At 53.0% G+C, this 14754-nt stretch overlaps 1 protein-coding gene and 1 pseudogene across 1 annotated transcript; both read left to right on the forward strand.

The window, feature by feature from the left end:
- The first annotated feature begins 7196 nt into the window (after positions 1 to 7196).
- On the forward strand, positions 7197 to 8675 carry LOC144103311 (uncharacterized). Its single transcript, XM_077636064.1, has one exon. The coding sequence runs from the start codon at positions 7197 to 7199 to the stop codon at positions 8673 to 8675; it is 1479 nt and encodes a 492-aa protein (XP_077492190.1).
- A 1495-nt stretch (positions 8676 to 10170) lies between these two features.
- LOC144103312 (uncharacterized) lies at positions 10171 to 13838 on the forward strand (annotated as a pseudogene).
- The last annotated feature ends 916 nt before the right edge of the window (positions 13839 to 14754 follow it).

Raw genomic sequence — 14754 nt, forward strand, 5'->3', positions numbered from 1 at the left:
CCAACAACATGCAGCTTGGAGCAGGTCATCCTTTCGCAGTGTCAACCAATGCAGCCTTTATCTGCCCAAACATTCAGCCAACCACATGTAGAGCAGCTTTCCACAGTGTTGTATTAAATGAGATTTTTATAATTTGTTTTAGATGAACCGTACAGTCCTCATAGCAGGTTCAAGGGAATAAAAAACATTGAAACAGCGTCAAATGTGACAGTACACGCTGCCGATGTCATCAAAGGAACATAAAGAGGGGAGTGCTGTTTTCCTACAACATGCAAAGTGCTTTCTTTACCTGCGTAATGGAATTCTGCATTGCCTTCTCCATCCACCATTGGCTGCAACATCCTTATAACAGGCAAACTTGCCACTGGTGGCAGGTCGATGCCTCCATCAGAGTCAGTCTGGTTGCCTGCTCTGGTCATGATGTGGCTGGCAACAGCAATCACTTGCTCACTTTGAGCGCTCACAGTGCATTGAGCTGACCCTCTTCCTGAAAAGAAAAAAAAGACACCGCACACAGTGAAGCTACTCTTAATTTATAGACAATGTGCCATTAAAATATTTAGTTCATGATGTGCCACACAAAAGCAACCAAAGGCACACCAATGCATGCAACTGTGTGTTAATTTCGCTACGTTTTTGTGTCACCCGTCCCAGCAGTGTCAGGAATGAGTAAAGGTAGGCAGCTGTATGTACAGCCTTCCGGATTTTCAATAGTACCAAGAAACTGTCAATAGCGCGGCAAGTTTCCTCATGAACATGAGGGTCGCCAGTGTGGACACCGTCTGATCTACGGTGCACCCAATGTGGTTTCGCGGCGCGATAGTATACGAAGGGTACCAACTTCGAGCAAAATCGTCCGTTTACAGTTCGCTGCTGGCCTGGCGCGAGCCCTCCGTCCCAGTGCACTGCCCACTCATCGTCGTCTTCTATGCAGCAGACATCGAATGCCTTCGTACTGACTTGAATATAGCAAACATTCTCTGTAGTTTTTAAAAATTACGGAGGCTGTACAGGATACTGCTTGTGCATTACTGACACGATTAACGCAGGTCGCATTTATCTGCGTTTGTAAATAAAGCAGAGTACACTGCACCAAAACGTTATTACGTGCCCATTTACGTGTTATCACACTGTTCCTAAAAAAAACTATGCATTCCGGTACACGCTGCTTACGCAGACCCAAGTAGAATAATCATGCCCTTATCCATGGCATACAAAGAATGCAGGAACAAGCATTTGTAAATGGCCTGCAAGCCGCGCTCACCTGTCTTGTGGCGATCTCTCTTTTTCCTCGCGCCCTCCTCCTGCGAGTTTTGTTTCATATTGCCCCAGCATTTCTTGAGCTGATTGGGGTCACGCCGGGCCACCCCGTGATTGCTGTTAAACAGCCCGGCAGTTTCCTTCCAGGTGGCGTTTTTTTTGCCTGCGACGACACAACGATTTTTTTGCACTCTAGTATATGCCGACATGCATTAACCAAACACATTAACAATTCCTTTTCCTTGAAAGTGAAACGAGGCGCTGGTCTCCGTTGGGAGCAGGAGTCTTCTCGTGACGATTGCTCAGACATCACTGATATTTTCCTGCCGCGATTCGAACTAAGGTGAACAGAGCGTGTGCAGGAAAGACTTGCCAGTAGCTACAAGGGTACAAGAAAGAAAAAGCATGGGGAAAACTGGCTATAGCTAAACTAGGATTGGCGCAATGTGGAGCACGTTGCCAGCCAAAAACGTCAATCAAGCTGAAGCAGCGGGTAGCACTGAAATGTAGTTTTTATTGTTAGCAATTTTCTGCAGAAGTCACTCACACCTAGTGCCTGTTTATGACTGCTGAACGAAATGCGTTGTTTTATAGGAGCAAAATGGGCGTTATTATAATAGATTGTTCAATACTCTCATCCCCAGACGAGCAATGCGCCCTCGCTTTCAAGCACGCGCTTAACTTGATGAAGCAAGTCAGTTTGAGCATCTATGAAACATGAAATTCAACGTGGCCGTTCTGAAGCCGCCTTGGTGCTTCGACTCGACTTGCCGTGGTTGAGTCGAAGCGCGATGCAAGTTAGATTTCTGAATTCGGGGGTTAGGCGTATCGAAGGAGAGGAGGGCTTCGAAAAACACGTCCGCTCTCTTCGAGCGCCTCAACCGAACCCCCGAGCCTGACGGCGACGAACGCGTTGAAGGCGGACTTGCGTCGAATATATTTTCGTTCAAATGAATTGAAAGAAGTGAGGGGATAGGAAGAGAGGTTAGGGAGAGGACTTTCTATTGGTGTCTTTTAAGAAAGGGGAGGTTCCCCTTAAATAGCTTTAGAATCAAGTTGCCTGAAGGACATGAAAGTCATTGTATAAGAAGAAATGAAAATGCAGTGAGAATACGAGGAGCAAGTTTAGACAGGTTCCGTGCAGGGGAAGGCATCATGGTACCTTTTCGATATGTGCCCTTTACGCCCGTTTTTAAAAACTGATCAGAACCGTCTCGAGTTCAGGTTTGCACAGAATACCCCTCTCAATTTCTGAAACGATTAAAATGGAGGGCTACTTACTCATCTCTCCACGCTAACACCCGGTTTTGGGTAGAGCAGGAAGTGAAAACCAGTCTGTGAACGAGAGTGTTTGTCTGAAAGCAAATTCTTGTAAGTCAATTTGTCTGGAATTTTGAAAGTTGAAACCGATAATTCTCCTTCACAGACAGCCTTTTAATCTCTTGCTCTGCCAAGAGAGGGAGAGAGAATCAATCGTCTTCCGTTTTGTTCTTTATATAAAAGAAGAGAGTGATGCCCTTTAATCTTAGTGAACCTAATGCCCCACAGGTTACCACCAACTTTCAAGATCAAGTGTAAATGGCAGTCGCCAGGTACAATTGTGCATCACTGTACCTGTCTCGACCTGTTCCTATCGGTCACAGCGCCATGCTCTGCACACAAAAGGAGAGAAAGCGCGTATACTTGGTGCCTCGATGCGCGCCCGCTCTCCGCATCGAGGCACTCTAAGTATACTAATTGTGGATAAACTCGAGACCAACGCTGGTACAGGAGGCGGACTCAGCGCCCTAGAGTCCGTAGAAATTTTGGATTCACTGGAACTTCTGGCTACCAATTGGGTCCTTTCAACAACTTCCCTCTCATACAGATAAAAAAGAGTCTTCCCTCTTCCTTTCCGAAAGAAAGAAAAAAAAGGATGATCGTCGACCTCCGTAGGGAGAAAACGTGTTTTTCGTGCCCTCTCCTGTTTACCCGAGCGCTCCCTTCGCGGCATCGAGTCCGCCTGTTCCCGTGTCCCAGAGTTTCCTTTTTTTTTCTTTTAGTTTTTCTTTTTTTCCATTACGCCATAGCCTAGCTCAGGCCCACTCCCCGTGGCCTATGTGCCATGGCCCCTCCAGCCCCCTGACCATCGGCACCCCTACCATCTGAACCATGGCGGACGAAGAAGATGCCCTCCACATGCTCGATGAGGATGGCATCCGAAACGCCCTCCATCGTCACAGGCGACTAAACAGCTTCGGGTGCTCCCGCAGCCTGCGGAAACTGATCACTGAAGCGAACGCCACCCTTCAGCGCCAAGGAGAAGCGGCCCGCCTGGTCACTGCGATACAGAGGACCCCTCCACCTGGCGAAGCACCCGCAATCGCCAGCACATCCTCGGTGAATGCGGCCAGCGGCCAGGAAGCAAGCAAAGGTGGATGCGCTGAAACCTTTGTAACACCGCCGCCACCGCGGCTACGACGATTCGACAGCATCACACCTGTCACCATCAGCCGTAGCGAAGCAGCCCACGGCCCAGCCCTGCTCTCAACCAAGCCGAGTACAGCTGACGCGGCGTGTCAACACGATGACACCCAGACATGCCTGGATTCCCAAAATCCAGCCATTCCAGAAGCAGACAGCAATGTGCTCCCCGCTCCTGCCGCCACAACAAACCCCGCCCCGGACGAAGCATTCACAGAGGCAGACTACGAACGTGCTGCTCTCGCCTACGCAGAAAAAAGAGCCAGTGCCCCACCGGCCAGGCGGCTCCCCACTCCCCCTCCCGCGGAGCCCGACAGAGCGACAGCGAAGGGGCTTGGCGCCGCAGTACAAAAGCCAGCGAGGAATGCCCCAAGACGCCGCATACAAACCACCGCAGCGGCTCCCCTGGCTCCTGCCGCTCAGCCGTCGGCAGCGCGCTTCACCGCAGCACCACCACAACAGGGAAAGAAGTCGGGCATCGCCACCGTTCTTTTCTATCCCGTGGACAGGATGGCCAACTATCTAAAGCCAACAAGAGACGCCATCGCCGCTCAACTGTCCAAACTACCGGGGGTGAAAGCTGTGCGTGTGAATTTCCGCCGGAACGTGGTCGCCGTGGACGCGCACGCATCTGCCGACCTCGACCCACTCCTCGGCATCACCACCATCTGCGACATCAAGGTCCGAGCCAAGGAGGCCGGCGGCAACAGCTGCACCGGTCGAGTGTTTCGCGTGGACCGCGCGCTCTCCACCGAGGACATCTTGTCGGGCATCGAGTGCAAGGTGCCGGTGCTAGCCTGCACGAGAAGCGGAAACGACATCATACTCCGCTTCGCGGGCACCCACCCACCCGAAGAGGTCTCCCTCTTCAAACTGCGCCGCCCCGTCCGCGCCCGACTACCGAGGCCGCTCCAATGCCTGCAGTGCGGTGTCATCGGCCATGCCACTGCTGTGTGTACCGCAAAGCCGAGGTGCCTCCGCTGTGGACGCGATCACCACAAGTCCCGATGTGACTCACCCCGGCCGCGATGCATTAACTGCAACGGCACGCACACATCAACCGAGCCGCGCTGCCCCCGTTGGCAACAAGAACGCAAAGTGGCCGTCCTCCTGGCGTCATCGCATCACCCCATGTCTCGCCGTGACGCTCGCCGTGCAGTTACTGCAAAACAAACCTCTGCTGCATTTTCAAGCCAGACAGCTCCTGCGGATTCAACCAAAAAGGGCCCCCCTGCACCAACACAGCAGGACCTTACGCTTGCTGACGCCCTGCCCAATAGACCAGCAGCAAAAACGAGAAGCAATACCGACATCGAAGCACAATGTGAACCGGCGACGGAAGTCACTGCGACTCCAATTGGAAGTGTCACTGCACGCAACTGTGCCCCAGCGCTCCCGCATACCGCTTGGTCTTTCCGTGACGTGGTGGTAGGGAGGAAGCCAGACAGCGCACCTATCGCTCAGCTCGACCAGCGTGATGCTGTCATCGCCGCGCTTGCCGCTGCCGTTCGTGCCCTCATAGAGGAATTGCCCAGCGCATCTCCGGCCCGCCAGTTATGTGCAGCTGCACTTGCAGCACAGCAAGCTCTGAACCATCCGGGCTAGAAACAGTCGCGTCAACCGGCCGCGTGTGTTGCAGTGGAACTGCTGCCATCTACGCCGCCGTCAACCTGAGCTAGCAGCCATGCTACCTCTACAAAAGTACGACGTCATCGCGCTACAAGAGACTTACACGCGCGCAGAGGACCTCGTACTTCCCGGATACTTGGGCTACAGCATGCAGCCCAACCGAGTGCGCGCTGGTGACCTGTGCTGACATTCCTTGCACCGACGCCGCACACCCACCTGGATCCCCTCGGGCAGCTATATATGTCCGTGCATCTTTTGCGCACCATGTAGTGCCTACTGCAGACCTCACCGTTGGCCCCGTCGAGTGTGTTGCCGTCACAGTGCGAATCGGGGGAACTGACACCACCGTTGCAAGTGTCTATGTGCGGCCTGGAAATCCGTGGGACGCACGGCTCATCGTTCGTCTCACTCAACGAATCAAGCAAAACCTACTCATTTGTGGTGACTTCAACTGTCGCCATGTTGAGTGGGGTTCCCGCACCTCATCCAGACAGGGATGTGACGTGCTAGACGCTATTCGCGCTGCGGGACTGAACCTGTTGAACACAGGTAGTCCAACGTTTGTGCGTCCGAGCTGCACTCCTACAGCTATCGACCTCAGCGTGGCTTCCCCAGATTGTGCCTACGACTGGTCTACGCACCCTGATACTGCAGGATCAGACCACCTGCCTATTGACATCTTGCCACGAACTGAACGCCCTGCGGACAAAGTGACATACAGTGTAGTGCAGTGGTCGCGCTTCCGCGAGCTATGTGAGGAAAATCCATGTGAACCACATAGCTTCTTCGATCACATTGCCGCCTGTGCGAGTGGTGCCACAATACGCTGTGCTGTGCTCCCCGGAACACCTGTGCCAGACATCAAACTCTTGAACCTGCGTGCTGCGCGTCGAAGGGCTCAACGCCGTGCACGGCGCACGAACAAGCCCGCACACTGGACTATCTACAAGCGTCTGGATGCTGCGTGCCTGCGTCACGCCAAACGGCTGCGTCGTCGCAGCTGGATTTCAGTGTGTCGTGCCCTCGACGAACCCCGTGCTCAGGCTCGCGGCTGGCGGATTCTTTCATCAATGCTGCACTCCAAAGCACCACGCTTCCCTGCCCTTTCCATAGCGGTGGCTAAAGGGATAGATGCTCTTGCGCTGGCCGACCTCCTCGCTGAACACTTTGTCCCCACTCTGGTGAGTGACACGCCCATCGCCTCCCTCTTTTCTGTTTCTCCATTCGTACCTTTCGTATGGTTCTCGCGCGAATTTCATGCCCTGTGCACTGAGCCTTTCACAACGCACGAGCTGGATGTCGCGCTCGAACACAAGCGCAAGCGGCGAAGTGCCCCAGGTTCAGATCAAGTCACTCACCAGATGCTGAGGAATTTAAATTGTAACCAACGTCAGCGCCTGCTTGAAGCATACAATGAAGTATTTGCAACCGGAGATGTCCCCCAGTCCTGGCGCACTGCCATCGTTATTCCTGTCCTGAAGCCGGGGAAGCCTTCTGCAAACATCAACTCTTACAGGCCGATATCTCTCACCTCAGTCCCAGGGAAAACGATGGAATTTATGGCACTGAAGCGGCTTCAATGGATGGCGGACGTGAGAGGTGCACTGGCACCAGAACAAAGCGGATTCCGCCATTCCCGATGCACCGCCGACTGCATAGCGGAAATATCGGCCTTCTTAGAGGAAGCAAAATATAAGAAGCAGGCTGCCTACCTCGTCCTCCTCGACATTCAGAGCGCTTTTGACTCGCTCGCCCACGCATCTATACTTGATGCTCTGGTAAACATACTAGGCGTGGCTGAGAATTTATACCGTTATGTCAAATCGTTTCTCTCAGGCAGAACAATGCGTGTGAAAGTTGGTGGCTCGCTCAGCACACCCCGCCACATCACCAAGGGCGTTCCGCAGGGCAGTGTTCTTAGTCCCTTCTTATTTAATATCGTGCTGGCTAACATCCCGAACATTATCCCTCGCTCCCTTCTGTATCAGGTGCGCGTCAGCATATATGCTGACGACATAGCCCTCTACTGCAGTGGCCCCACACTGTCTGGTCGTACAGTTAGAGCGCAGTTGCAACATGCACTAGAATGTGTCGGAGAATATCTCTCCACCGTGGGGCTCAGCTTGTCAACTTCCAAAACGGAGGCCCTCGTGCTTCACCCTCGTCCTGCTGCATGGAAACTTATACCCAACCTGCAGCTAAAAGGGGTCCCCCTTCCGTGGAAAAAAAGTGCCCGCTATCTTGGACTCGTTATCGACGCGCAGCTCACCTGGCGGCCAGCTGTAGCTAAACTGCGGAAAGAGGCGCGCCAAGTGGCCGATGTGGCTAACCGACTACAAGCCAAAGGAGAAGGCTGCTCCCCAGAGCTGGCATACCGGTTCTACAACGGGATAGCGGTACCTAAACTCCTGTACGCTCTACCGCTCGTCGACCTGCGCCCCAGCCTGTGGCGCGCCATCGACGTAGACCAACGCGCTGCGATCCGCCGTTTTATGCGCCTGCCGCGCTGGTCGCAAGTACCTGCCACCTATGCAGAAGCTGCCACATGGCCGATCTCTCTCCGGGCACAACTAACAGCCCTCAACACTGTCGAGCGCATGCAAAGAGCTCCGGGAACTTCGCAACTCCTCAGCCGACTGTCCGAAGCCCGCCACTCGCACATGGGCCGCGCAGCACAGCTGTTTGGCGCGCACATCGCCCGACCGCCCTCTAGCTGCAGCCCGGCACTTCCGCCCCACCTGCGCGCCCCGCTCAGCATCCAGACCGTCATCCCAGGCGTGCGATCCAAGAAAGACACACCCGTCTGCGCGCTACAGCAAGAAACCGCTGCGCTTCTCCACGAGGATTGCAGCGGCCGAGTGGAAATATATACCGACGGATCCGTGCTGGAAGGAGGCGCATCAGCGGCTGCCGCATGTGTAGTCCCTTCTCTCGGCATCGCCAGGCAGAGCCGCCTCACATGCAGTGCCTCGTCCACAACCGCAGAAGTTGCCGCCCTGCACTTGGCAGCTGATCTCATCCTGGAGACACCAGACCTCTCTCCAGCTGTCGTCCTCAGTGACTCCAAGGCTGCGCTCACCACGCTGCGGAGCTCGCACCATACACTGCCCATGTATGCCAACCTGGACAACAAGCTACGCCAGGCACGAGCACTCGGCCGCGACGTTCTGCTCCAATGGCTCCCGTCCCACGTCGGAATCAGCGGCAACGAGCAGGCTGACCAACTGGCCAAGCAAGCTCACGCCGACGGCACACCGGAGTGCACTGCAATATCCCCCCTCGATGTGGCTCGGCACAACATCAAAGCCCGCATCGTCGCATAACACCCGGATGCCAGAGTAGCCGCAGGCAAAGCACCGAAGCCCATAAGCTCCCGTGACTTCGATCTCATTGACCGGACCACCCTCCTTAGGATGCGCATAGGCTGCGTCTGGACAGCCGAGCGCATGCATCGTCTACGAGGCGCAGCCAGCCCCATGTGCAAAGACTGTGGAGAAGTGGAAACGCTCGATCACCTCCTCTCAAAGTGTCCTGCCCTCAAGAAGCACAGAGAAGTGCTGGAGGCAAGCTACAGACGCCTGGCCCTACCCTGCGGGAGCGCACAACAACTGCTTTTCCCAGCCGGCCCGCGCGAGAAAACGCGACGCGCCTTCGGGGCTCTGCTCCAATATGTACGAGATGCCCAACTGCTGGAGCGGTTTTAACCTCCCCCTTCCTGGCGGATATCCCCTACAAACCGCACCTTTTGAAGTCCCGCACAGTTACGTCAGATGGTGATGGGTAACGGTAACTGTGTACCAAGATTATCGACTCAGGCCTGCTGCCCCGCATTCCATGCTCGGTAAACACGCCGCTTGCCGGGATTCACGCGACATCCAGCCACCTCCCTATTGGCCGAGAGACCTGCGCCTCCCTGCGGTCCGCGCGCTTCCAAACCACGCCCCTCGCTCTCTCAGTCGGCTCTGTCTCCCAGTCGAGTGCGCATCGGCGCTCTGCTCTTGGCGCGGCCTCCCCCTCCCGGCCCGAATACGCGAACACGGGAATCGCGACTGCGCATCTGCGAGCTCTACTTTCTCCCACTATCCTGTTCCTCCTACCCTCCCCCTGCGCGGCGCAACGACCATTTCCTCACCTGAAAGAGAGAAATTACCGCACGCGTCGTGCTCCCCCCTATTTCTCATTCCTTTCCCCAAGAACATCCATCTCTCCTTTCCGAAAAAGACTGCGGAAATTGGAACTAGGGTTTTCGTTTGAAAAATATGTGCTATATTCCAGAGGGTGCTACTACTCGGCAAGTTGTCAACTGACCACTTGCGGATAACAGTGCGCGATCGCTTCCGGAAAGCTTCTTATCCAACTAAAAGGTCTCGAACCCAAACGACGCACTCACATTCTTCTTAGAAGAAAAACTCCCGTTGGTCGCGCGCTGTCTGCAGCAGAGGCTAGGCACGAAGAGGAAGATGGCTTTGTCACCGTTACGTGTTGTGTGGGTTGTACATTGTTCAGGATACACGTGCAGAGGGGTGAATGAAGGAAGTTAGAGCGCCGGAAGTTAAAGCGCAGGTGCGATGAATATTAGCGCCAGGAAGAAAAAGCCACGGTGTAAGAACGGCGCGGGCGCGCCGCTACGAAGAAAGGAGGTCGGAGCATTCTGCTTACACGGCGGTCAACAGAGCGCGCTATTGACTGTTCCCCGGGTCTCCCGCTTTCGCCTTCGCGCCATTCGATTGTTTTTGCGTGCTTCGGCTTGTTCCTGCTTTCACGCGCGCGTTTAGTAAAATCTAACTCTCGGATCGACTTATTCTATGCGGCAGTGCGATGTTGAAGTGCTTCGTGCCATTTTGCAGCAGCGGCTACAAATCGTGTAAGGAGAGGTACTCGCTTTTCAAGCCGCCCCAGGATGACGCAAGGCTCGAGGCGTGGCGGCGAGCAATACCTCGCAAGGACCGTGTACTACAAAGAGCAGATCGTGTTTGCGAAAGGCATTTTGCTCCCCACTTCATCTTCAAGACGTGGTCAGCTGAAGTTGATGGCCACGCGTTAATGTCTGGCAAGAGAAGAGCGGTCCTTACAAAAGACGCCATTCCATCTATTTTCGAAGGGGCGCCGAGCTACCTTTCAACACGGATCAAGAGCCCTTGCAAGACAGCGAAGCGACTATCTGGTCGCGCAGATTCTTCTTCAGCCTCTCAACAGAGCAGCAGCGTAGTTGGATCAAGGCTGCTCACCGACACGACTCAACCTGTGGCCTCTTCCGATGAAAGCGACTGCGTTGCGAAGTCCTGCGAGGCAACGCTCTTCAATGAAGCGGGCAGCATTTGCTTACCTCAGCATTCATGGGCAGCACATCGCGTCGACGTTGAAGGGGTGAGAGACATTGAGTTTATTGACGCACAGGTAATACACAGGCAAAGGGACGGTGCTTCAGCAATTTTCACTAAAAAGACTGCGTGTGAAGAGTGACATCACAGTTGAGGTGCATGTGTTTGGCAGGCCAATTGATTGTGCTGCTGTTGGTGTAAGTTCGTTCGCCACGTCGCCATCTGATATCGAAGTCATGCTCAAAACTATTGATAGCCTTAACGTGTGCCGGGGAGGGCCGAGTTTAAAGGACTTCCCAAGTGTGCATCCGGAGTGTGCTTCGGTAGACTCCCAGAACAGCTTTAGACTCAACAAGTGCCTACTTCTATTGCCTGGAGGAGCCATATGTCATCATTGCAGCGGTCTCGCTGACACCTTGAGGTTCCACCCCGACCGCCAAGCTGCGAGAGCGAAAGAGGAGCGACAATGAAAACGCATCAGGCTTTCAGTGCAGCCTTCCCAGCAGGGAAAGCTCAAATCATTGCGCCGGGCAAAATCAGCGCTCCAGCAGTCACGAGCGCGACTTATTAAGCGCAAAAAACTGTTGATCAAGCAGGTACAGGACACCAGGACAGAGCTAACAAAATTCCAGGATGAAGACGTCAAAGATGAACTCCAGGCACTGGATATGCCACCAGCGCAGCTGCTTTTGTTAGAGGAATGCATTTCAGCTGCCAAGAGCACAACAAAAAGAAACCGGCGATACGCAGATGACTGGATTCTCTTGTGTCTCCTTCTACACATACGCAGCCCTGCTACGGACTCTTTTTGCGAAGCAACGACATTTTGCCTTTGCCATGTGTTAGTACTGTAAGGAAGTGCATCAGCATGGTGGGCTTGAAATGTGGTTTCGATAAAAACTTCTTCCAAGCCTTGAAGCTGAAAGTCTCTCAGAAAACTGCCTTTCATCGCCGAGGAATGCTGATAATGGATGAAATTCAAGTGAGGAAATAAATGGCTGTAAACTAAAGAAAGATGACCTACGCTGGTCTCGTCGATCATGGGGAGAGAGAAAATCAAAGCAGTGAGTTGGCGGATCATGGTCTTGTTTTTGCTTTTTCTCCTTTTGGAGAAAATTATTTACAGCCGGTGGCTGTGTTTGCATCGAAAGGGTCAACGAAGGAACGCTCCTTGCTCAGCTCTTGATTCAGTGTATTGTACACTTAGGGAAAGCCGGCTTGTTTGTCGGCGGAGTTGTGTGTGACGGCGCTTCCACGACCCGCGCGATGTGGAAACAGCTCGGCATCAGTGGTATACTCTGTGGGGGTTGAATGGGGAGATAAGTACGTTCTCCCCACTCAATCGCGGCTGACATGGTTCAAAGCCGCCCGGACCCCACCCCGTGATCGCGTACGCTACCGAGCGCTCGCCGACCGCGATTGGCCTTGCTCTGGGGGAACAAAGGAACGACACATTACGAGTACGGGAGCCTGTCTCCCCGTCGCTTCCTCGCCCGCCGGCGAAGAGCGGAGCCGCGAGCGACACGTCCGCTCGGGCCGACGATCCCAGCCGAAGCCCCCCTGCCCCCTCTCCCGCGCGCGGGCTTTGGCAGTCTCCGCGCAGCGATGCTGGCGCCCTCTCTTGCCAGTTGATGTAACTCCCAAGGGAATGCGCTCAGCCTCGAGGTGAGACCGCCGGTGCACGGTGCCTCGCGGGAAAGCAAACTCAGGGGGCTGCAGGGCAGGTCCCCACAACTCGGACAAGTGGTTAACTGCTTTGAGCACCCAATAGACACTTCAAGAAAGGTATACGTTTCTTCCGACTCACCCCGTCGCTCTAAGTGTATAAGGAACCGTCTGAACGACAAGAAAGTTCTCAAAAAAGATGGCCACTTTATTAGATGGTCGTGCTATGACGCTGGGTTTGTTGTCGACAGCAAGAACACTGGGGCGCTTCGAGTCTGCCCAAAGCTTATTTACAACCATGTAAACCCGTCGAACATGCTGAAGATGAGGGTAAAGCTGGTCACACAGCTTTTCAGCAATTTTGTTGCCAAAGAAATGTTTTATGCACGCAGAGGTGCGCCAAGGTTCGTTGATGCGGAACCGACAGCTAAATTCACATTTTTTTTCAACGACCGGTTTTACGCTCTAAACCGCCTATACCTTGCAGAGGGCATTCGACCAGGAAGCAGAGATTTCACTACAATCCGAACTGCATCTGAATAGCTCGAGGCATGGAAACAACAGGTTGTAAACGGTGACATTCCAAAAGTTCTCTTTTTGACCCAGTCGACTGCCGAAGGTTTGCGCGTGACGCTGAATTCTGTCCAACAACTTTCTACCTACCTTCTATAAGACTGCGGTTTCAAGTAAGTGTTGTCGGCCAAAATGAGTCAGGACCCATTAGAATGCTTTTTCGGAATAATCACACAGGACGGAGATCAACATGAACATTCGACCTTTCCCACATTCTTGCAGTTACACCGCATGCTAAGCATGTATTCCTTGTTAAAACCTACGCAGTTTGGAAACTGTGCAGCGCCTGATAACAGTCAGGCTGCCGTTGTTACTCTAGCGGATTTAAGGGAGGTATATCAGAGTTCAAGTATGGAACAGCCGAATAAACTGCAAGAATTGAAGCAGAAGCTTGATTGGCTGATCGAAGAAGCCAGCTGGGAATGTGGTGACATATTTGATCTAAACGACTGTGACGCAGACGTTGTAGACTGCATTGTATACTACGTCACTGGCTTTGTCTCAAGAATACTCGCAAATGAGGCCTCCTGTGCGATTTGCAAGGAGGCGCTTGAGGGAACAAAAGGGATCGCAAACGTGTCTGAAGCCGACCTGGTGAATTTAAAAACGAGAGGCAGGCTGACGCACCCGAATATGCGTCTTTTTGATCTCTTCAAATACTTTGGGCAGAAGTTTGAGAAATATGCGAGTGACAGGCATGCGTTCGATAGGACAATTGATGCTGTTCTGGAAACGTTCCAGTTTACATTTTCACGCAGTCTTCACAAAGAAGACATGCTTGCGAAATTGATCCACTACTACGTGTGCTTGCGTATGCGTCAACACTGCAGGCAGTTGAAAGGCCAGAAAGACACAAAGAGCCAGGACTTGCGAAAATTGTCAAAAGTTGTGGGAGCCCGTGGTTCGAAGCGACTGCATGAGCGCTGAAATTTACTTTGCCGTGCCATATTTTCCCTCACTTTATTCTCCCACATTAACCAGTTCTTTCCGGACTTGTGCTTCTCTCTTAATTGTTAATTCAATTTCTAAGAGCTTTGACTTTCATGCAGTGAAGCGTCTTCATGATCTTTGCGGGGCGAGTATGGATATACATCAGGTTATCGTAATATCACGCTAACATCCGAGGCGGTGCGCCCGTGTATCTTATCGGCATTGGTATGGGTCTTTTCCTTGCAATATCTAATAACTGGAAGAGTTAGTACGAAGCCTGAAATGCGAAATAAGACAGGGTTTTATTAAACGCATATGCATGCCATCAACGCCATGTCGCGCTAGCCCCTCGTTTAATGATTTCCAGGCTTTGTTTAAAAGAGGTGAAATGTTTTTTGTGTAAACAAAGGACACTTTACATCCGCAAAGTAGAATACCAGAAGAGGAAATCTTAAGGCCAGTTAACCACGCAGTTCAAGGAAATACAGGCCCAACGCAACGTATAGCGGTCGCGCCGGTGTGGCCCGGTCGCTCGCCGAGCGGGGAAAAGTTGGCCGCGCCATCTGTCGGCTGCCTCCAGGAGTAGAATGTTATGACAGGGAACTGGGCGCGGGCGTTCTCTCACCTAAACTACTCTTACACCGTGGAAAAAGCAGCCCAGCCAGCAATATGGCAGTACGTGGCAAGAAGAAAAAGAGAGAGAAGGGCATTAGGAGGAGAGAAAAATTATGAATGAGAAGTGCACCCTTCCTTGCGTCTGAAAAACACTTCTATCGCTGACATGCTGAGTTAGAATCCCGTTGGAATGCAGCCCTTTTGGAATGTGCTGTTTTATGGACGCTCCTATATCGACCTTTCACACTGCACTCCTATCTGGGGGTTGCAGACGAGTTAATAGACAGTAGACAGTTTT

The sequence above is a fragment of the Amblyomma americanum genome, chromosome 9, assembly GCF_052857255.1.
Source record: "Amblyomma americanum isolate KBUSLIRL-KWMA chromosome 9, ASM5285725v1, whole genome shotgun sequence".
In the NCBI taxonomy this organism is placed as follows: domain Eukaryota; kingdom Metazoa; phylum Arthropoda; class Arachnida; order Ixodida; family Ixodidae; genus Amblyomma; species Amblyomma americanum.

Coding starts and splice junctions, on each gene's coding strand:
- LOC144103311 (XM_077636064.1), top strand. CDS start 7,197: ATGCGTGTGAAAGTTGGTGGCTCGCTCAGCACACCCCGCCACATCACC.